Raw genomic sequence first — 21,712 nt, 5'->3', positions numbered from 1 at the left:
GTTGTAAAAAATTACCCATGCATATGTTCTGTCAATAAAAAGTTATAATAATAATAAATAATAATAATAATAATGAATTACTGCAAAAGGACAGCCAACAGGGAGTGACCACCTGAATTGTGATGGCAATGGAAGCTGGAGGGAGACTTAAAAAAAAGCAATCATCAACAGGACTTCATGACTGATAGGGTTAAAGTCACAGAAGAAAGTAGAAGAGTATGTCTGAGGTTGGTACATAAGGAAAGGGTGATAAAATTAAATGGTATGAATTTGACAGAATTATTGATAGTGACATGGTAAGACTCTAGAGAAGAGGAGAAACAAAAATTATGTTTGACAACTCTTCTTAGCTTTATGGGAGTAAATAGTAGTGGAGGGGATCAGGTAAAAAATACCTGATGTTGTCGGATGGGATGCCATCATATTTCAGGTCAAGGAAGTAGAAATATGAAATGGGAGTGAGGGTGGGGTAGGGGAAACCAAGGATCTCTAGATAAGTTTATTCATAATAATTAAATTAGTGCTGAATTATCATAGAATTAAAAACTTGAAGGGATCTTAGAGATCAAGTCCAAACCCTCTCAGTTTACAAATTATGAAAATGAGGCATGAGAGAAATAAAGTAAATCATCCAAGGCCATACAATTAGTAATTTTTGCATCACAAATAAAATATATAAAATGGATCATATGCTTGCCTGCTTTCTTCAACTGAGTACATACTGTCCCCCATTTGACAAACCAGCTTTGTTCCAAAACTGAAATTTGGGTCACATTTCTCCATAGAAACAACATTGGAGAGAATGGTTAAGATTCTATGCTAGCCCACAAAGCCCATCTAGGTAATTGTGAATATAGAGGAACTATATAGATAAGATGACATATGTTACTTTCCCTCAAAACTTCCTCTTAGTGTGTGTTGCCCTGAATTCTAAGGGGGCCATTCCAGTTGAGACAGGTCTGGCTCAGCCTAGAGCACCAGCTTAGTGATGGATAAGTGTATCTAGAATACATAACTAGGGAGTTGACCATCAGACATTGTTTCTGGAATGGAAACAATACCAGAAGATCAACTACTCTGAAAGAAAAAATTACAAACTGCACAAGGAAAGAGCACATGTGGGCGCTACTGAAGTCAAGAATCTGGTCATCATTGTGCCTGCTATGTGCCAAGTACTGGGATGCAAAGAAAGGCAAAAACATGGTCCCTTATCTTTTAGTCAATCAATTATTAAGCACTTAATAAATGCCTATTGTGTACCAAGCATTGAGATACAAAGAAAGGCAAACACATGATCCCTGCTCTCAAGGAGTTCTGGATCTCCTGAGGGGGTGAAAATATGCAAACAGCCATGCACAAGCAGTATATATACAAGATAAATTGGGGAGAGTCTCAAGAGGCAAGGAGCTGAGAGTGAAGATTAAGAAAAGCTTCTTACAGAGGCTTGAAGGAAGAGATGAGGATGGAGAGTGTACCAGACCTGAGCCAGTCAGGAAAATGTCATCATATGATATTGTTAGGATAGAAACTCCTTAAGCAGAGTCTTTTTATTTAACTTTTGTATCTCCAATAGCTAGCAGTGCCTTGAATATAATATTAATGAAATCTTTGAATTTCTATGGGAAAATATATTTGATTTCCAGAGCATGACACCAAGAATACACTGAATTCCTATCTAATCTAGGAGGACATCCTGCTATTTTAGGGCTAACTACCCCATTTCCACTCCCACACAAGAGGGAGAGTTCATTAGTTGAGGCTCCTGTTGTTGTTATAGGGACTGGCTAAGGAAGAGAAAGGTATCTGGTAATGGAATCTGAGAGTAACAGTAAGGATAGGCTGCAAGGAGCAGCAGTTCCTTAGGCTTTGGGGCCAGCCAATGTGCTTATATTGAAAAGATTCCTAGATATCCACCCAATTATGGAATGGCTGAATAAGTTATGGTATTTGAAAGTAATGGAATATTATCATTCTATAAAAAATGATGAACAAACTGGTTTTAGAAAGATCTGGAAAGATTTACATGAACTGATAATGAGCGAAACAAGTAGAACCAGGGATACAAGAAAGATTGTGATGATCAGCTATGAAAGAATTGATTCTTCTCAGAGGTTCAGTGATCTAAGGCAATCCCAATAAACTTTGGATAGAAAACACCAACTGTATCCAGAGAGAGAGCTGTGGGAAATGAATGCAAACCAATATAAGACATATTTATATTTTTTTCTCATTATTTTTCCCCTTGTTCTGATTTTCCCTCCCAACATGATTCATAAAGAAATGTGTATTTACACCTGACAGATTGGCTAGACATTATATAGTATCATAGTCATTATATAGTCATCATATAGTATTGTTGTTGAAGTATATAATGACCTCTTGGTCCTGCTCATTTCACTCAGCATCAGTTCATGTAAGTCTCTCCAGGCCTTTCTGAAATCATCCTGTTGGTCATTTCTTACAGAACAGTAATATTCCATAACCTTCATATACCACAATTTATTCAGCCAATCTCCAATTGATGGATATCCGCTCAGTTTCCAGTTTCTGGCCACCACAAAGAGGGCTGCCACAAACATTCTTGCACATGTGGATCCCTTTCCCCTCTTTAGTATTTCTTTGGGATATAAGCCCAGGAGTAGCACTGCTAGATCAAAGGGTATGCACAGTCTGATAACTTTTTGAACATAGTTCCAAATTGTTCTCTAGAATGACTGGATGTGTATCAGTGTCCCAAGGTGGTCTGAGGTGCCACCACACACCTGTCAGCGAAACAACTGTTTGGACATGTATGCATATATTGTATTTAATTTATACTTTAACATATTTAACATGTATTGGTCAATCTGCCATCTTGGGGGGGGAAAGGAGAGGAAAAATTGGAACAAGGGGTTTGGCAATTGTCAATGCTGTAAAATTACCCATGCATATATCTGGTAAATAAAAACTATTAAAAAAAATTATACAGGTAAGGGACAGAGCCAGAATTTGAATTCAGATCCTCTATGTCCAAAATTCTAACTCTTCATTGTACCACATAGTTATTGTATGTATTATTCTTTTTGGCTCAGTTTTTGTTGCTGTTCATCACCTAATGAGTCTTCCCATGTTTTTCCTCAATGCTTCACATTTGTTAGGCTTTGTAGTGTGCTAATATTAATTTATTATTTTCATGTACCATACCCTGTTCAGATATTTCCCAATTGTTAAGCAAATATTTGTTTTCTGTCTTTTTTATTATCACAAATGATGCTGCTTTGAACATTTTTATACCTGTGGATTTTGTTCACAACTTCTTATAACCAAGTCTTTTAGTCTTTGAGTATTAATTAATGGAATGAAGGAGGCAGGCCTACATAGAAACACCGAAAACATCATATTCAGTGCAAATTCGGGCCAACAAATAACATTAGGCACTCCAGAAATATCTCTGAATGAAGACCAAATTCTTACTTCTCATGTAAATCAGCTGAGAGGATACAGAATCACTGAAACCCATGGCTAGAAGGAATCTTCAAGGCTTTCTCATCTATCTGATTATAGATGATATTTATATAGCCTTCTGAGGTTTGCAAAGCATTTTACAGGCATTATTTCACTAGATCTTCACAACAGCCCTGGGAGGTAAAATAATATAGGGATTGTTCTTTCATCTTACAGATGAGGAAACTGAGGCTCAGAGAGATTAAATGATGTGTGACCTTCACACTATGGGCTACTCACTTCATCACTCTTAGTCTGTGTTTTCTCAACTATAAAATGATAGAGTTGGATTAGATTTCCTGAGATCCTTTTCATTTCTCCAATTTTGATCTCTTCTATAACCTCCTCTATAGCCATACAACTAATGTCAGAGACGGAATTGGGACATAGATCTCTCTATCTTGGCTTCAAGTCAGGTGATCCTTCCTCTAAATTCCCTCTACAAGAAAAATCTTTACGGTAAAAGGATTTCCCCTCCCTCTATAATATCCTATGTGCCTGTGATATCTATCTTCTACTCAAATCCTTCCAATTCCAAAGCAGAATAGGGAGACATGAATGAAAATGAAGGAATAGGGTAAAAGAAAGGCTAATTTTGGAAATTCTTGAATGTATTTGTCTCAGTTTTATATTCATAAACATTTACACTGTGAACTTGAGTAAGTGACTCCACCTTCCTGAGTCTCAAATTGCACATCTGTAAAATGGGAAGTCATCCCCCCTTCTCAAGGTTCTATAAAATCATCATGAGAAAACTCTGTAGGAAACATTTCTCTTTAACTCTCTCTATACACTTACACCCAAATCCCTGCTTCAGAAGGAACTGAAAAGTTTATACTTCTCTTGTGGGTTTAAAAAACATTAGCTTTCCAACTGCATCCTCAAAAAGTATTTATATACAAGACATCCCTGGCAGTCCCTCCCAGGTCCTGACAGATCCAGAATTCCTAGATATCTTGGTTTCCAACCCCACCCAATCCTGGAAGGAAGTTGGACTTATGGGAGCCAGGGAGCAAGAGCAAGGTTGGTATTTCCCCTTTCTAGTGTACTTCCTGTATCTTACTTACTTACTTCTTTCAATCTCTAAAGGGATGTTCCTTCTGAGAGTTGAGACCAGAAGTTTAGAGTAATAAAGAATTCTTTTCCAATTCCCTTCTAGGGGAAGCAATGTTTTTACTATCCAGGGATACTGAGGCCTGGGAACAATGGAAGGGACTGGAAGGCCCATTCTCCCTCTCTCTCCCTTGCATAGACATGTATGCATATGGTCTCTCTCTCTGTGCCTGCCCCAGGAATGAAGAAGAAAAAAAGGAGCAGTTTAGGGAAATTTGAGAACTGGGTAGTGCTAGAGAAGGGCACCAGAAGACAGTTTTTCCTCTCCATGCAAAGGTTTTAAGGTTCAAGGAAGAAGAGGAATGTTTCTAGAGAAAGGTAGAATATAGTATATTTGGACTGATTGGTACTTCCAACAAGATGGTACCACAAGAGGCCATTTCCTTCATTTCCCTGTCTCTGGTTCTTTATATAATTCTGGGTGTCTGAGATTCTGGTTCTCTTGTTGAGAAGATATTGCTGAAGCTAATCTCAGTGATCTTTTGCTAACAGGAAATGGTCCTCCCCAATCTTTTCCCCTTCACCAGCCTCTGACTTGACCCCCAAAGCTTCTCTCTATTGATTCTTTTTACTTGATTTTTCTTGATTTTCTTCTTGAGCCCTTCCTGGGGCTTCTAAGGCCCAAACTGTCCCATTGATGGTCTTTGGCCATCCAATCATGTGGATCCCTTTGCTCTCTGAGACACAGGTACCAGAAGGCAAAGACGTGCCCTGGGTCAATGGAAGGATCCTTCTCTTTCTCTCACCCTTTCAGATCTATGGGATTATAAAATGTTAAGGATTGGAAGGGACTTCAGAGATCATCTAAGCTAAACTGTCTCCCCATTTACAGTTAGAAAACCATGTCCTACAAAGAAGGGAAAATGAGTTGCCTAAAATTCTATAGGAGGTCAGTTCAATATTGTGTCCAGATCTCTTGGTTCTTAAGCAATGGTTCATTTCACTTCACAGGTGATATAGAAAGCCAGAACCCTTCCCCTTTTCATCCAGCTGACCCAGGAGTCCTATGCTCCAGTCCTAACTTCCACACTGTGCCCCAGACTGCTGTAGTGCCCTGTCCTGGTTGGGCTCCGCTGCCAGGGGTGAGTCTTAGGACAGGTATTCCTCTTTTATAGTCAGCGGTGAGGAGCTCAACAGGCCTGTGGTGCTGGTGCACAAACTTCCCATGGGAGTGTTGGGAGGCAGGGGGCCCAAGCCTGGGGTCGGTGTGGACGTGGTACTGTTTGGCTGACTTTGTTGCTGCTGCTGCTGCATTTTTTTCTTGTTTGCCTTCCGTTCCTTTGCCCGACGGTTCTGGAACCAAATCTTCACCTGCCAGGGAGGGACAGATGGATGAGGGAAGCAATGGATGGGGGAGGAGGGGCAGGAGGCAGCAGGGGAGGGAGAGAGGGAAGGAGAAGCAGAAACATGGAAAGAGAAGTGAGAAACACATGGCAAGAGCAAACGAATTTGAGGTGAGGCTGACTCTACAGAGAGCAGAGAAAGGGTCAGAGGTCAGAGAACTCATGCTGAGAGGCAGTACAGAGAGTGGAAAGAGTCTGGGATTTTGAATCAAAAGAGACATGAGCTCTTCCATCTGAGCTTGTATCCTTTTGCAAATCATTATCTTTCTGGGCCTTCTTTTCCTCATGTATAAAATGAGGGGAAGAGGTGGACTGCCTCTACCTCTTAAGTCTAGGATCAATTTCTGTAGCACTCTATGACAGACAACAATCTATCTTGTGCATTATTCTTCCCATTTTACAGATACAGAAACTGGGACTCAGAACAAGTGATTTGCTCGTGGTCATATAACTAAAGTTCCTGAGTTAAACTCAGGTCCAATTGCTAGTCTAGCGGAGTCCCTCTCTGGTGTTAATGGATCTTTTGATGGCAAAAATTCTCCTTTCTTTTGCCCTTTACCAGTTTTTGACCAATGTACTAAAGGTGGTAACATGAGAGAGACAGAAACAGTGAGAGAGACAGAGAGACAGAGTAGAGAGAGAGGAAGAAGAAAAGAAGAGAAAGAGGAAGAGGAAGAAAGGAAGGTGAGGAGAGGAGGAGGAGAAGAGTTCAAAGGGATGGAGGAGGGAAGGCAAGCAGAGGCATCTGTCTTGGGGAGTGGACAGCAGAGCAGCATCTCTTCCTGTTCCTAAGTTGCCATGTGACCATGGCCAAGTGGCCACCCTTTCTTGTCTCCTCCCCTTACAGTCCTGACCTGATCAGTCTCTTTCATAAGATCAAAGGAATTAGAGCTAGAATAACCCTTAGATCTCTTAACTCTTCTCCCCTTCTCTTCCTCCGCGCCTCCCCCCCCCCCCATTTGACAAATGAAGAAACTGAGGGCCAGAGAGATAAAACAAAGTCGTCTTAGATAGTTAAGTAACAGCTCAAATTTGAATCCAAGTTCTCTGGTCTCAAATCTATTCCTCTTTCTATAATCTCATACTGCCTGTAGAGTCAAGCCTCTTCCAATCTTTCTAGACAAACTATATGGTATCTGCATATCCTGTGGGGAACAAACCTGCCTCTCGGTGAGTCCCAGACTGACGGCCAGTTCAGCTTTCCTCCGGATGGTGATGTATCGGCTATAGTGGAACTCCTTTTCCAGCTCCAGGCGCTGGTGATCTGTATACACTACTCGGTACTTGTCCTTGGTTCGTGTCTTACCTAGGAAGGCATGGGGTCAAGGGAAGGAAGGTGAGCAAGAGGACACTCCAAGCTAGAGTCTGCCACAATCACAACTGGGAAGGGGACAAAACCCTTACATTCATAAAAAATGTCTCCCCTAGCATCTCACAGAAGAACATTCTGCCCAGCCCTGGGGAAGAAGGCAGAGAATTCCCTAGTCCTGGACCTGGATTAACGTTATATAATCTTAATCCTAGTATGAAGACTGTGTCTAAACCAGGTCAGAGAGAACCTTTAATGTGAGCTATATGTTAGCTTTAAGCTTGGCCCTTGTCTGGAGCTCCTAACCACTGGCCACTGTCATTGGCTACTGGATCCAGACGTAAACTGGACCTTAGCTTGAGTCCATGTGCTGGCTACAGCTCAAGTCTCAGCTATTAGACATATAACCTCTAACTCAAGCCACAGATTAAGATCTAACCCAACCTTCCATATATTTTAACCCTGATCAACCTTCTTTAAAAATTATGTTGAGGACACATTTGATTACTCTTTGATCCAGCAATGTTACTACTGTGCTTATATCCCAGAGAGAGCTTAAAGAAGAGAAAGGGACCTGTATGTGCAAGAATGTGTAGTGGCCAGAAACTGGAAACTAAGTGGATGCCCATCAGTTGGAGAATAGCTGAATAAGTTATGGTATATGAATGTTATGGAATATTATTGTTCTGTAAGAAACAATCAGCAGGAGGATTTCAGAAAGGCCTGGAGAGACTGACAAGAACCAAAGTAAATGAACAGAACCAGGAGATCATTGTACACAGCAACAAGATTATATGATGATCAATTCTGATGGAATGGCTCTTTTCAACAATGAGATGATTCAAACCAGTTCCAATGGTTCAGTGATGGAGAGGCATTTACACCCAGAGTGTGGTTCACAACATAACATTTCCACTCTTTTTGTTGTTGTTTGCATGCATTTTGTTTTGCTTCTTGTGTGGTATGAAAATTGCATAAATATATATATATATATATATATATATATATATATATATATATGTTATATTTAACATATATTTCTGCCATGTTTAACATATAATGGAGTATTTGCCATCTAGGGGAAGACAGTGGGGGAAGAAGGGAAAATTGAAACACAGGGTTTTGTAATGTTGAAGAATTGTCCATGCATATGATCTAAAAAATAAAAAGCCTTAATAAAAAACAAACAAACAAAAAAAAAAACAAAAGAGTGTTGAGGGGCAGCTAGTTGGTGTAGTGGATAGAGCACCAGTCCTGAAGTCAGGAGGATCTGAGTTCAAATCTGACCTCAGGCACTTAAAACTTCCTAGCAAATCATTTAACTCCAATTGCTCATCAAAAAAAAAAAAAAAAAGTGTTGAATATGTTGTCACAAAGTGAGGGAGTATGGATGACTCAGAACAGTCTACCTCCTTTATAGGAAGTATAATGCAAAATACAGTCTTTACTGACAAGAATCATAGATGCTTTTCTTCCCTCACCTACTCTCCCATTCCTAATGAAGCTACTAATGATGACTTTGCATATCCCTCCCTCACTTGAATCCAATTCGCTTGCATGTCATGGCATCACCTCTCTGATTCTATGATTCTCTTTGACAATGAAGGACAGACAAATATTAATTCTGAAGGCTTAGCATTAAAAAAATAACACTAATAAAAAAAAGAAAAGAAAAGAAAATGAAAAAAAAAACACCAACTTAGAATCTCAAATTAATCAACAAATATATATTAAGCACCTAGGGTGTGCTAGATAGTGTGCTATTCATAAGAGATACAAAAATGAAAGGGAAGCAAACCCAACTTTCTTGGAACTTACATTCTAGTGGAGAAGATATTAAATAGACATAAAAACATACAAAATAGATGCATACTAATTTAGCAGGGGAAACTGGGAGGATTAGGAAAGGCTTCATAGAGAGCAGCACTTGAGCTGAGTTTGGAAGGAAACCAGGGAATCTCAAAGGCAGAAGGGAAGAGGAAATGTGTTTCTTACATAAGGGACAATCACTGCAAAGACAATATCTGCAAATGACATCATTTGCAAGCCTAGTAGAGTAGAGTGTGCATGAAGGGAAGGATATGTTAATGAGGCTGGGAAGAGGTGAGGGCCAGGCTGAGAAGGGCTCTTGAAGCTTAACTGAAGATAACAGGGAATTACTCAGATTTGTTGAGCAAGGGAGTGACATGGTCAGACTGTGCTTTAGGAAAATAATTTTTGCAATTATTAGGAGGGTAGTTTGGGATCGGAAGAGATGAGACTCTATGGACAACTGAATTATGGGCTGGCACAAGAAAGACCTTAGCTTTCATATTGAGGGGAATTTGAGAGACATGGAACATGGAGATAGAAAAGATCTTAAAGATAATTTAATCCAGCTTTCTCATTATACAAATAAGGAAGCTGAGGATCACACAGTCCTAGAAAAGCTTGGACTATCCTAATTAATCAATCCAGGGAGAACAGTTGACTTAAGACTTGACAAGGGGAAACCCAGAATAGAGGCCCCTGGGGAGTGATGCAGTTTTTCTAAGAAGGAGTTAGCCAGAATTTTCCCAGGTAGTTTTTTCTCTTCTGACCTCATATTCCTAGGTGGTATTGAAAGTGAGCCTTGAACATCTACCCTCCAGACTTCTGTGGGACAGGAGTTGGTGAAAGAGACTAAGAAATGCAAGAGAAAAATGTATGTGGATTCTGGGGGAACTGGGACTGGGACTGGGGAAGTTTGTTGGGTTTTTTTGTTGTTGTTGTTTTTGTTGTTCAGTTATTTTTTTCCAATCATGTGCAACTCTTCATGACCCCATTTGTGGTTTTCTTGGCGGAGCTATTGAAATGGTTTGCCATTTTCTTTTCCAGGCCATTTTACAGATGAGAAAACTGAGGTATACAAGGATAAGTGACTTTCCCAGTTTGACACAGCTAGTTAAGGATTGGTGGCTGGATTAGAACTAAGAAATATTTTATCCACTGGGCCATGTAGCTGCCCCTGAGAAGATTTAGGAGGAAGAAGAAGAAAAAGAAAGAGGAGGAGACAGACTCCAAATTAATATTCTCTTGACTTCAAATGAACCCTATCCACTGTATTTCATTGAGCTATCCATGAAATATTGGATTAGCTCTGTTTGGCCCAGGAAGGATTTCTGCTGAACTTAATAAAGAACTTTCTAACAATCAAAACTATCCAACAATAGATAGTATACCTTTGGGAAACAGTGATTGGAATTATTAGCATCATGTGAGTCAAGAGTGAGACATGGTAGCCAAGAAAGCTAATGCTGTTAGGCTGAATTAATAAAAGAGAAAGGCCAGTTATTGGTCTGCTGCATGCAGCTCTGGTCAGATGACATTTGTGGCACTGTGTTCAGTCCTGGTGACATTTTGGGAAGGATGTTGACAAGTCAGAGCATGTTTAGAAAGGCACAAACAGGATAGAAGAATTAAATCCATATTCAAGGATTGCTTAAATCCTTCTGAGATTTGGAGAAAAAATTTGTCTGGAAAATGGGGTGTGGGAAGATGCTGATGGATAAGGATGCTGATGGATCTGAAGGAAGAAGAGGGAGCATAGACCTCAGAGGGCAGAATTAGGAGTAATGCAGAAAAGTTACCAAGAGGCAGATTTCAACCTGACCTCAGAAAACCTCCTAACAGCCTGAGCTGAAAATGGGCAGTCTCAGGAAGTGGTAAATACTGTTATCATTGGAGATTTTCTAATCCACTCACCTGGAAATGTTCTAGAGGGGATCATTGTCTGCTCAGTTGAGGGCTGAACTAGATAATCTCTAAATTCCCTTTCAATTCTAAGTTCCTATAGTTCTAAGCAGAGGCTGTCAGGAATGCAGTTAACAATTTTCTGCATTGGACAGTAAGGTTGGATTAAATGAATTGTTGAGAGTCTGTGATTCTGGACCAATTTAAGATGGGTTAATTTTTCTCCCCACTTTAGAGGTATCATTGGGGCTACCTGTGACAGCAGCACAGACAAGGAGAATTAGGGTGGAATAGATAGACACTGGACATGGAATCAATAAGATCTGGGTTCAAATTCTGTTTCAGACACTTTCTAGCTCTGTGCCCTGGGCAAGAAACTTCATTTTATGATACCATAGTCTCCTTACTTATAAAATGAGGGTATTGGATCCAGTGACCTTTAATTTTCCTTCAAGTTAAAATGGGTCCAAGATTTAGGCATAAAGAACGAGATCATAAATGAATTAGAGGAACATAGGATAGTTTACCTCTCAGACTTGTGGAGGAGGAAGGAATTTGTGTCCAAAGGAGAACTAGAGATCATTATTGATCACAAAATAGAAAAATTTTGATTACATGAAATTTTCCTTCAAGTTCTAGTTCTCCAATTCTGTATCAGATGATCCATCCAAGGTGGCTACTCACCACCAAACTGAAAGATCTCTTATGGAGTGAGTGTGCTTCTCAGGAGCTTCTGACACCTACAGTGTGTCTCTATAAAGACTCATGTCTTTGCCCTCTCTCAAGAGTCATTTCCATTAAATGATTCTTCGCAGCTCATATTTCCTTTTGGAAATGCTCTCTTCCTTGAAGTCCCCTCCAGTCCTGATCCTTCTCTGTGGGAGCCAAAAGGTATCAGATGCCCAAGAAGACAAGAGAGACACTAAAGAATGGAGAGGCAGGATTATTGTTTGTCCTTTGCTCCCAAAGAGATCTATGACATCAGGGCATTATAAGTGAATTGAATTTAAGTGAAGGAGGACTGTGTGAAGTCGCCAGCCTCAGTCTCCCCTCTGGAGCCTTACGGGTCCAGTGGCAAGATACAGATAAGGAGAAGGCCCCAGTCAAGAAGCAGGTTTAACCCTTTGGAGAATGCTGATCAAATCAGATTCTTCTGAGGAAAACCAAGTGCCCTGGGGCAGGGTGACCAATTCTATGTCTCAGCTTATCCTAGGTAGACTTGGGCCAAGGAAGAGACAGCCTCCTATAATAGAAAAGCACTGGTCATAGAATGAGAGCATCTGTATTCTAGTACTACCTAATTACCACTGTTTAATTTCTCTGAGCCTCGTTGGTTCAGTAAAATGGGGAGATTGGGCCAAATGGTTTCTGGGGTATCTTCTAGCTCTAGATTTGTGATCCTATACTATAATAGATTTAATATGTATGGGAATGCCTGCCATCTAGGGGAGGGGGTGGAGGGAAGGAGGGGAAAATTCAGAACAGAAGGGAGTGCAAGGGATAATGTTGTAAAAAATTACCCATGCATATGTACTGTCAAAAAATGTTATAATTATAAAATTAATATAAATAAATAAAAATAGATTTGTGATCCAAATGTGATCTGTAACACATAGAAGGTCCCCAATAAATGCTTGTTGATTGTGACATTGAAGACATAGCCAATTCCTTGAATGGCAGAAGTTTCTAGATGCTTCACCATATTACTAATCCTCATTTGGAATCATTCCAGCTTATAAATGTCCCTCTTAAAATGGGGGCATCTAGAAATAGGTAAAAATCATTTAGATGGGGTTTGATTAGAGGAAGGCAGAAGGTCCTTCTGTGATTTGGAGATTAAGCTGTTATATTAATGCAGTTAAAGGTGCATTTTCTTTTTTAAGTGATTTTCAATTATCATACTTGGTTCTCACACCTCAGAAGTAGACAGGTCATAAGATTTAGAGCTGCAAAGAACCTTAGAGATCACCTAGCCTAACCCTCATTAAAAAAATAATAATAATAACAACCTCATTTTAAAGACACATGTGTTGGAGACTGGAAATAGTATCATGTTCTGAACTCACTCAGGAAACATTTCTTATGTTCCTGACATATAATGTATTTGTATTGTTGAATTTTTCAGTTGTGTCTAACTCTCTGTGATTCCATTTGGGTTTGGGTTTTTTTTTTGGTAAAGATACTGGAACAGTTTGCCATTTTCTTTTCCACTTCATTTTATAGGAGAAAGTTGAGGCAGAGAGAGTTAAAGGCCAAATTTGAACTCAGAATTTACTGTACCACCTAGATGCTCCAGGGGTGGGAGTGGGAAGTACAGCAGATCTATTAAGTACCTCCTGATATGGAAAGTAAGCCCACAGCAGTATATTTGCAACTTGGCTGTAAGACAGACAGAAGTATCAAAGTATCAAACTTGAGGCACTAGTAAAGCCAGTACTAGAGAGAAATGTAATTAGAAAATGTTTAGGTTAATGACTTGTTCAGGGTCTCAAAACTGGTATATATTATAAGAAGGAAGTAAACTTGGGGCAGCTAGGTGATGTAGTGGATAGAGCACCAGCCCTAAAATCAGGAAGACCTGAGTTCAAATTTGACCTCAGACACTTAAAACTTCCTAACTGTGTGACCCTGGGTAAGTCATTTAATCCCAATTGCCTCAGGAAAAAAAAAAAGTGAACTTGGGTCTTCCTGATCCAGATTTTCTTTCTATGCTTCAGTTGACTAGTTACATCAAACTGATTAATGCTGTTCGTATCAATTTTTTTTTTTTTGAGTCAATCTGGGTTAAGTGACCTGCCAAGGGTCACACAGACCAAAATTGAACTCAAGTCCTACTGATTCCAGGTACTCTGCCCACAGCACCACCTAGCTGCTCCTCTACAAACCAACTTATGTTGGCTTTTTGCATTTCTGCATCTTCTTCCTAATAATTACAGTGTTTTAAAGTTCCCCAAGCCTAGTAGTATTATACATGAGGAAGTTGCCTATAAAAGATGTGGAGGTTGGAAAAAGCCATGGAATTATCACTGAAAGAACCTAGCACAGTAGGATTGTGAGCAGGAAGAGACTTTAAAAGCCATTTAATAATCCAGGTTCCTCATTTTGCAGATGAGGAAGAAGAAGGCCAGATAAGATCAGATAGAACGCAGCTGGAGTCTCCCTTTTCTGTTCTGGACAGGTTCAGTGTTTCTTCCATAAATACTATGCTGTTTCCCTAGTTTGAGATGTTCAGCTGTGTGTCCTGAATATTGTCCTTGACTTGTATAAAGTTTCTTATCCATTTTCCATGGGGGTCCATGTAACTGGTGGATGGCCTAGACATAAGAAAGTTGGTAAAAGTGTTCACATACATCTGGATACAGCTATTGAGATAGTTGAGCTTTCTGCCACCAATCTCGTAGACAAAGACAATTTCTCAAACTCAAGCTCCCAAAGTTCATTAAGATTCTATTCAGGAACTGAACCTTGACTAGGCAGATCAGGCAGTGGATAGTCTCTTTGGTCAAAGGAGAAGGTGGACAAGGGATCCTTGTCCCCAAAATATGGCTACCCTCTCCTTTCCTCATCTCCTAAAGTATCACAATAATAATAACAACAATAATAATTACTGATATTTCTATTATACTTTTTTGTGTTATAGAATCTTTTGGGAGTCTAGTAAAGCCTATGGATTCCTTCTCAGAACAATGCTTTTACATGCATAAAATACACAGTATTACAAAGGAAAGCAATTGTACTGAAATAGTTATCCAAATATTTTTTGAAATTCATGTATTCCAGCTACAGAGCTCTAAAGGTCACAACTCTTTTCTCTGTGAAAGGCCTTATGAAGTAAGTTTGCGAACATTCTTATTTCTATTTTACAGATGAAGACATTGAAGGTCAGTGAAAACCTTGTTTAGTAGAAAGAGAGCTGCATTTTGGGTCAGAGCACCTGGGTTGAAACTCCAGCTCTGTTTCTTATTTTCTGTGTAATCTTATACAGTTACTTAACTTTTCTGGGTCTGTTTCCTCATTTGAAAAATGTGAATATTAGTGCTTACCTCATAGCTATATACTGAAGATGAAATTATATAAAAAAAAAAAATATATATATATATATATATATATATATATACACACATGTATGTATATATGTATACAAACATATATATATATATATTCCTTATATTGCAGTCTTAAAGCTTATTAGTATTACTCAAATGTTCCTCTTCTAATATTCTTGGGAGCTGAGAACAATTCTCTCTACTTTTTATTCTGGTTCAGATCTGTGATGTCACTGACATAGGGAATTCCATGTATGGAAGCTCCTCCCACCAATGTGAATAGAAACTTTTGTTGTAGTTTCACTGAGAAGTAAATGTTAAAGTTTGTGCCAAAAGCTATATTTGAACCCAAATCTTGCTGAGTCCAAGATCCTGTATATATTATACCATGTTGCCTCTTTCCACTGGGAAAATTAAGGTATAGAGATAATCTGCCTCTGTGTCCTCTGACCTGCTATCACCTTCCCCATCCCCCATGCTTAGAGGCTGCAGAGAAAGCAGCCTCTTTGATAACCTGAGCAAGGATTTTCTTTGAAGTTTACTATCTCATAGGCAACTTCCTTAGCTTTAGTTAAGGAATCCAAAACAGTTGGAAGGGACAAGACACACCTGCTTTATTCCAATCCTCCCTTCTTTGTGTCTCAGTTTCTCCTGGGGACAAGATGAAAGAGACCATGTTTAATATCTTTTCCCTCACCAAAATCCCACATTTCACAAACCTTCCCCAATTAGAGATTATCTAGTACAACACTCCTATGTTAGAAATGGCCAAGACAAGAGAAATGACTCATGGTCATATAAATAATGATGATGATTATGATGGTTAGTATTTATAAAGCACCTAATATGTGCTTTGAAAATATTTTCTCATTTGATCCTCCTGAGAAATCAATGCTCTTATTCCCCATTTTCCATTTGAGAAAACTCAGGCATACTGATGTTAATAAGTCAAGGAAAGAATTAGGATAAGAGCCTACTTTCCTGACTCCAATTCAGATGTTCTTCCTACTCTATTGCTCCTGGGAAGAAGGTTGAAGGTAAGTCTTCAATCTTCCAGTAGCTGAATCATAGTACTAAGAGCGAGAAAGGAATTTAGAAATCTAGTCTAACCCTTTATTTTCTAGATGTGATAACTAAGGCTTGAAAGATTGAATGACTTTCCCAACATCCCTCAGATAGATCCAAATCCAGATTCACTGGTCCCCGCAAACCCAGCCTTCCTTCTCCTACCCCAGTCGTCTCTTAGAAATTCTAATGAGTGAGGGTGGTCCAGTTAACATTCAAAGAGATGGAGTGACTGAAATCCCCTGCAGAGGGTTCTGAAAGAGCCAAATTGGAATAGAGGAGAGGGAACAGTGAGAGACTGCCTGGGAACAGGACCCTTTTCCCCCAAGAAATAAGTCTATTCTTATGCCCTAGCACCCTGAATGAGGAGGCAAGGGGCTGGGGAACCCTATTTGTTCCCTATGGAAAAAACAGGCAAAAGAAGCTTGTGGAAGATGTTCAGGACGTCCCACAGTAGGAGTTGGGCTTAGAGGCTCCTTCAAGACTCCTAAGTCACCAAAGAACTTCCCCCTACCCAGCTGCTACCTTAGCACCTGCCCTGAGGCCTGGGCGGGAGGAAAGGGAAGTAGGGGAGAGTGGCGGCAGAAGCCTGAGGTAGCGGGCTACATCAAAGCCTCCCAGGCAGACCATGTTCCCCCGCCCCCAAATCCAGGCAGCTTTTGTCCTAGACAAGGTCCGGACAATGGGATGCCCCCCTCACCTTCCTGCAAACAGGAGTCCCCCGTGGGCCAGGCGTGCCCCGTTTACATGACAAAGGGGAGTCCTAAGAAAGGCACTAGCTTTTCCCTCATTAAAGTCCTGGTCTTTGTCCTCTTCCCACTCAAGGCCTTTGAAGAAAGGGGATCAGAGGCTGTCCTAGGGGAGGAGAGGAGAGATGCCCACCAGCTTCATTCGGGTTTCCACTTTCCCACCAGCTTTCCCTCTCCCAGGGAGGTCAAGAGTTCAGGCAATGATCAGAACCTTACCCTGGGACCAATAGTCAGAATCCCACCCTGGCACAAGGAGGAGAGGGTTCAGGGGGGATGACTAGAAAATGCCATTTTTTGCCATGCTCATGAATGAGCTCTCCGACCTTCAGCTCCCCAAGAGTGGAAAAAGACTTTTGGGTCCAGGCCCTGGGGTCCTCTAGCCACAGTTTTCCAGGAAGGAAAAAGGTGGTAAACAAAATGCGAAGGAAAAAGGGGACTGAATTGGAGTCAAATAAAATTCAAATAAATTTCAAACAAACATTTATCCAAGGTCCACTTCAGGGCCCACAACCACTGAGGGACATATAAAGATAAATAAATGAGGATGGGCTCTGCTTTCAAAGTCTCTTTTTATGAGGCTGAGTCAAAGGATCAAGATACAGTCAAAAGCTTCTAGGAAGGTGGGTGAAAATAAGGGAGGTGTGTGTGTGTGTGTGTGTGTGTGTGTGTGTGTGTGTGTGTGTGCAGGGATGGCTGTGGTGATGGTAAATGAGAGGTCTGTAACATAACAGAGCTGGGGGATTGTGGGCTAATTTGGGCTTCCCTCCTCCTTAACATTTTGCAGAAGTCCTGGACCAGTTCACCCAGAAAGCTAGAATCCTTGACAGGCAGGCATGAAATCTCACTGAACTCCCCAAGAAATGATGGAGAATGGAACCAGCTAAGAGGAGAAACCCATGGCTTTTTGTGGCTGCCGGTCCACACCTGCTTCTGGGTTGGGTGCTGCTAAATTCAGGTGCTAAGGAGTGGAGGTGGGGGATCAGAACCAAGAGTTTATTGGAGCTGCGCAACAGGAAGACAGGCTGTCAGGGAGCTTACTCCGCTTAAGATCTGAAGGCAGGGAAGGTCCATAACCGACTACACCAGGGTGTGCCTGGTAATAATCTATTAAAAGAGGCAGCTTGGTAGGAAGAAATGAAGGCTGGGTATAAAACTATTCCACAAGGATTCTAATCCCAGTTCTGTCACTTCCTAGATAGATGGCCTTGGTTAAGATGCTTAACCGCTCAGTGCCTCAGTTTCCTCATCTGTAAAATGAAGGACAGCATTGTTTACCTCCCTAGCCCTAGATTATCAGTCTGCTAATCTTCTCAGTTCAAACCACCCTAACCCTCTTAGCCCTAGTCAGTACCGGGTGCCACCCAGCCCCGAGGAAGGTGGGAAGGGTATGGGCACAGGGCCCGCCGGGGCCATCTTACCGCTGCTGTGGCCCGCTGACCCACTGCGCCGCATCCACTCGTAGGGCGTGCGCCTCTGCCCACCAGGGGACAGTGGCACCCCTGGGGTGCTCAAGGAGGCTGGCAGGAGGCCCAGGCCAGAGCCTGGGGGCGCCTGGACGGCCCCAAAGTCTGCAGGGCTGTAGCTGATCTGGGCCGGGCTGGCAGCAGGAACCGTGGGGCCTGGCCCATAGGCAGTCCAGTCATCTTTGGCTGGGGGGTACGGTGAAGACCAGGCCGCCCCAGCCAGCCCCTGGGAAGGGTCGTTGTTAATCCCCTGGACATGTTGGTAGCTGGCAAAGTCCGAGTACTGATTTGGAGGCGCAGAAGGCACGTAGCTCTGGGGGCTGAGGTTGAGCCCCGGGTGCCGGACGGGGCTGGGGTACATGTTGGCATCCTTCTCGAGCAGATAACCCACATACATCTTTGGTGGGGAGCCCCCGGCGCATGCTGGGCACTGCTGCCACCTCCCAGCTCCCTAGGCTCCTGCCCCGTCCCAGTCCCAGCCTCTATGCAGCCCGGAGCTCTCTGGATTAACTGTTCACCTGAATGTACTCGCCCCCAGCCGGTGAGGCACCACCCCGACCTTTTATAGGGCCTGGCCTCCTGGGCCCTTTGCTTAGAAAGGCGGGTTTGCATTTCAAAGCTTAGGAAAGCTCAGAGTCCCGGAATCAAAGAGGGGAAGACCCGGAAGGGGGCAGGGTTCAAAGGGAGACAAATTGCTTTGGCCTAGGGGGCAGCTGAAGGACTGGTCACCCTGGCGGGGCCTGGGCCTGGGAAGGAGGGGGAAACTGTGGCTGGGGTTGTGGGGGCTGGGGGAAGTAGGGGAGCGGGCCCCTGTCTAGGGGGAATCGGAAATCTTGGCTAGGAAGGGAAATTTCTTTAAGATTCTGGACGTCAGTTTCCTTATCTGGAAAATAAGGTGCTGAACTGGATTATCCCAATCCTTCTACCTCTAAAGTCTAAAGCCTTTTGCTCCCTAGCTTCCACCCTAAGGATTTCAGGTTTAATAGAAATTCCCGTAGGCATGGTGGCCCTCCATCCTGATGTCCCTGGGCTTCCCAGGCGCCTTGATGCCCCTATTCCTTAAAGGTGGTGGAGGAGGAAGAGGGGTACTGCTAAGGCCAATGACTTTGACATGCTGAGGATTAAAGATCGGAATTGACAATGGGGAGTCTGTTTTGCTTTGGAGCAAACCTTGAGCCTGGGTCCCCTTTGACTCTGAGGAGGGGAAAGACTAAACCAGATTTTTACCTTTTTTTGTTTGTCAGGGCCTTGAGGAGCTGGAAGGGTCTTGGAGACCACCTAGACCAAACCCCCTTATTTTTCATCTGAGGAAATAGGCTCAGTTAAGATGAAGTGCTTTGCCTTAGATCACACTAGTGGAATATTTAATAGAATTGGAATCTAGCTTCCTTGAGATGGGGTGGGGAGGGAGAAGAGAGGAAGAGGTTAGGGAGAACTTTATTAATGTAATTGTAGTATGGGGCAATACTGTTATTTTAAAACCACTTGATCTCTCTAGGATCCTAGATAGAGTCAGAAGTGCTTGGATCTATCTATGGTGGTAGAGGAACTTGACCACCTCCCATTCCCTTCCCCTTTTCAGTCATTCCTGCTATTAGATGAACCAGAGCAGTCTATTTCTGAGTCATTTTCTTCCCAGAGATTTAAGCACAAAGGCCTGAAGACACCAACCACACCAGCTATCTCCCCAACCTTCCCCCATTTCAATTCTCCAGCAACTAACTCTGTTTTTTCTTTATTCCCTGTACCTCCCTTTCTCCCACTGTTTCTTTTTTATTCTTGCCTTTGATTTTCTCTCCCTAACCCCTTCCTCTTCCCTTTTCTTGACTCCCCCCCATAAAGAAAAGAGCACGTACAATCTTAATTCTGGCACACTATGTATGTTGGGATTAATCACTCAATTTATATAAAACTTCAAAGGGAAAGAGTGTTGGATAAAGCCCTCCCTTTCTTCCACTTGGCACCTCTAACCCTTAGCAGGGGGTCCTTATAAATCTAAACACATTCTTATGGATAGAGCTCTGGGCTTAAAGCCAGGGAGACCTGAATTCAAATCCTGCCTCAGACTCTTAATAGCTGTTGTGACCTGGACAAGTCACTTGGTCTCTCTCCCACTTTCAGGCTCCTTAGCTCTAAAATAAAGGAGTCTCACACTTGTATCTCAAAGAAATATCTTCCAGTTGTAAATATACAATGATCCATGATCCTATATGGCACTGGCTTGTGGTTTTTTAGGATCATTGTCTCTTATGGAGTCAGAGATGAAAGGGATCTTTAAGTGTCAGAGCTAGATATGATCACAAGTATATATTTTCAAATACAATGTCTTAAGTGGAAAATACCTTAGATTTCATGAAGGTCAACTTCCATTCTTCCTTTTCCTCTCACCTATTATAAGGTGGAAATTATAGCCCCCACAAGATGAAATAATTTGTTCTTTTCTTGAACTTAAAAAAAAAATTCTGAGCTTAACAAACATCAAATAAACAAATATTTTCATGTGTACTATAGAACAGAAAGAGGTTGTATATGAAACTGTGAGCTTGCTTTTCTTTTAAAGTATATAATAAATTCAACATGTAATTTTCAAAGCTATTCTGCTTTGTCAATAGTTCCTTCTGTTGTTGTTTTTTTTTTTTTTCTGTTCTTTTGCCATTTTGGGGGAACCCCATCCTTACTCCTCTTCTCTCTCCTATCTCCACTACCCTCAATTTTAAAAAAAAAAAAAAAAAAGGAAAAAGAAAGACTCTTATAACAAATGCAACAATCAGATATAATAAATGTCCAAATGGACATGCATCTTGAATCCATTCTATCATTTTTCTGTTAGGAGGTGAGTTACATGCTTTGTCATTTGTACTCTCAAGTCATTCACGATCATTATGTTGTTTAGAGCTCTGAAGCCTTTCAAAGCTGTTTTTCTTTGCATTGTAATGGTTCTATGTATTTGTTAGCTCTACTAAGTTCACTCTTATCAGTTCACATCAGTGTGCCCAAGTTTCTTTGAAACCATTCCTTTTATAATTTCTTATGACAAAATAATATTCCATTAAATTCCTAGGCATTCCTGCCCCCTTTACTTTCTAGTTCTTTGCTGATACAAAAAGATAAGCTATAAATATTTTTATATAACTCAATCTTTTCCCTCTTTTTTTGATTTCTTTGAAGTATAAGTCTTGTAGTATTATCATTGAGTTAAAAAACATGCAGTTTGTTGACTTTTGGGGCATAGTTCCAAATCACTTTGTGTGCCTATTTTCCCTGTTGCCCCTTTAGTGTTTGTTGTTTTACATTTTTAACATATTTTCCCACCTGGTGAGTATGAAGTAGAAAATTAGTTTAATTGTTTAATTTGCATTTTTTCTAATTATTAGTGATTTGGAGTATTTTTTCTTCCTGTGCATATAGTTATTGATAGCTTGGATTCCTT

At 41.2% G+C, this 21,712-nt stretch overlaps 1 protein-coding gene across 2 annotated transcripts; it reads right to left on the bottom strand.

Moving 5' to 3' along the window:
* Positions 1-3,217: 3,217 nt before the first annotated feature.
* CDX1 (caudal type homeobox 1) lies at positions 3,218-18,822 on the bottom strand. Of its 2 annotated transcripts, XM_074291771.1 has the most exons (4): positions 18,238-18,818; positions 15,615-15,656; positions 7,100-7,245; positions 3,218-5,907 (listed from the first exon to the last, which is right to left on the bottom strand). In XM_074291771.1, exons 1-4 carry the CDS (start codon positions 18,677-18,679, stop codon positions 5,686-5,688), a joined length of 852 nt encoding a protein of 283 aa, XP_074147872.1. In that variant the 5' UTR covers positions 18,680-18,818; the 3' UTR covers positions 3,218-5,685. The 2 variants fall into 2 exon arrangements, with proteins under 2 accessions (XP_074147872.1, XP_074147873.1); XM_074291772.1 differs by lacking the exon at positions 15,615-15,656 and having other exon boundaries at positions 18,238-18,822.
* Between the last annotated feature and the right edge of the window lie 2,890 nt (positions 18,823-21,712).

The sequence above is a fragment of the Sminthopsis crassicaudata genome, chromosome 2 (genome assembly GCF_048593235.1).
Source record: "Sminthopsis crassicaudata isolate SCR6 chromosome 2, ASM4859323v1, whole genome shotgun sequence".
NCBI classification, from domain to species: domain Eukaryota; kingdom Metazoa; phylum Chordata; class Mammalia; order Dasyuromorphia; family Dasyuridae; genus Sminthopsis; species Sminthopsis crassicaudata.
Note: the sequence above shows the minus strand (reverse complement) of the source record. Positions and strands in the feature narration are given on the sequence as shown.

Bases quoted from the DNA above. Each gene is read 5' to 3' on its own strand.
- CDX1 (XM_074291771.1), bottom strand. From the start codon at position 18,679: ATGTATGTGGGTTATCTGCTCGAGAAGGATGCCAACATGTACCCCAGC. The intron at 15,657-18,237 runs GTAAGATGGCCC...TCTTGTCCCCAG, and splicing joins GTCAGCGGGCCACAGCAGCG to GAGAAACTGAGACACAAAGA. The intron at 7,246-15,614 runs GTGTGTCTTGTC...ATGCCTTCCTAG, and splicing joins GGAGGATTGGAATAAAGCAG to GTAAGACACGAACCAAGGAC.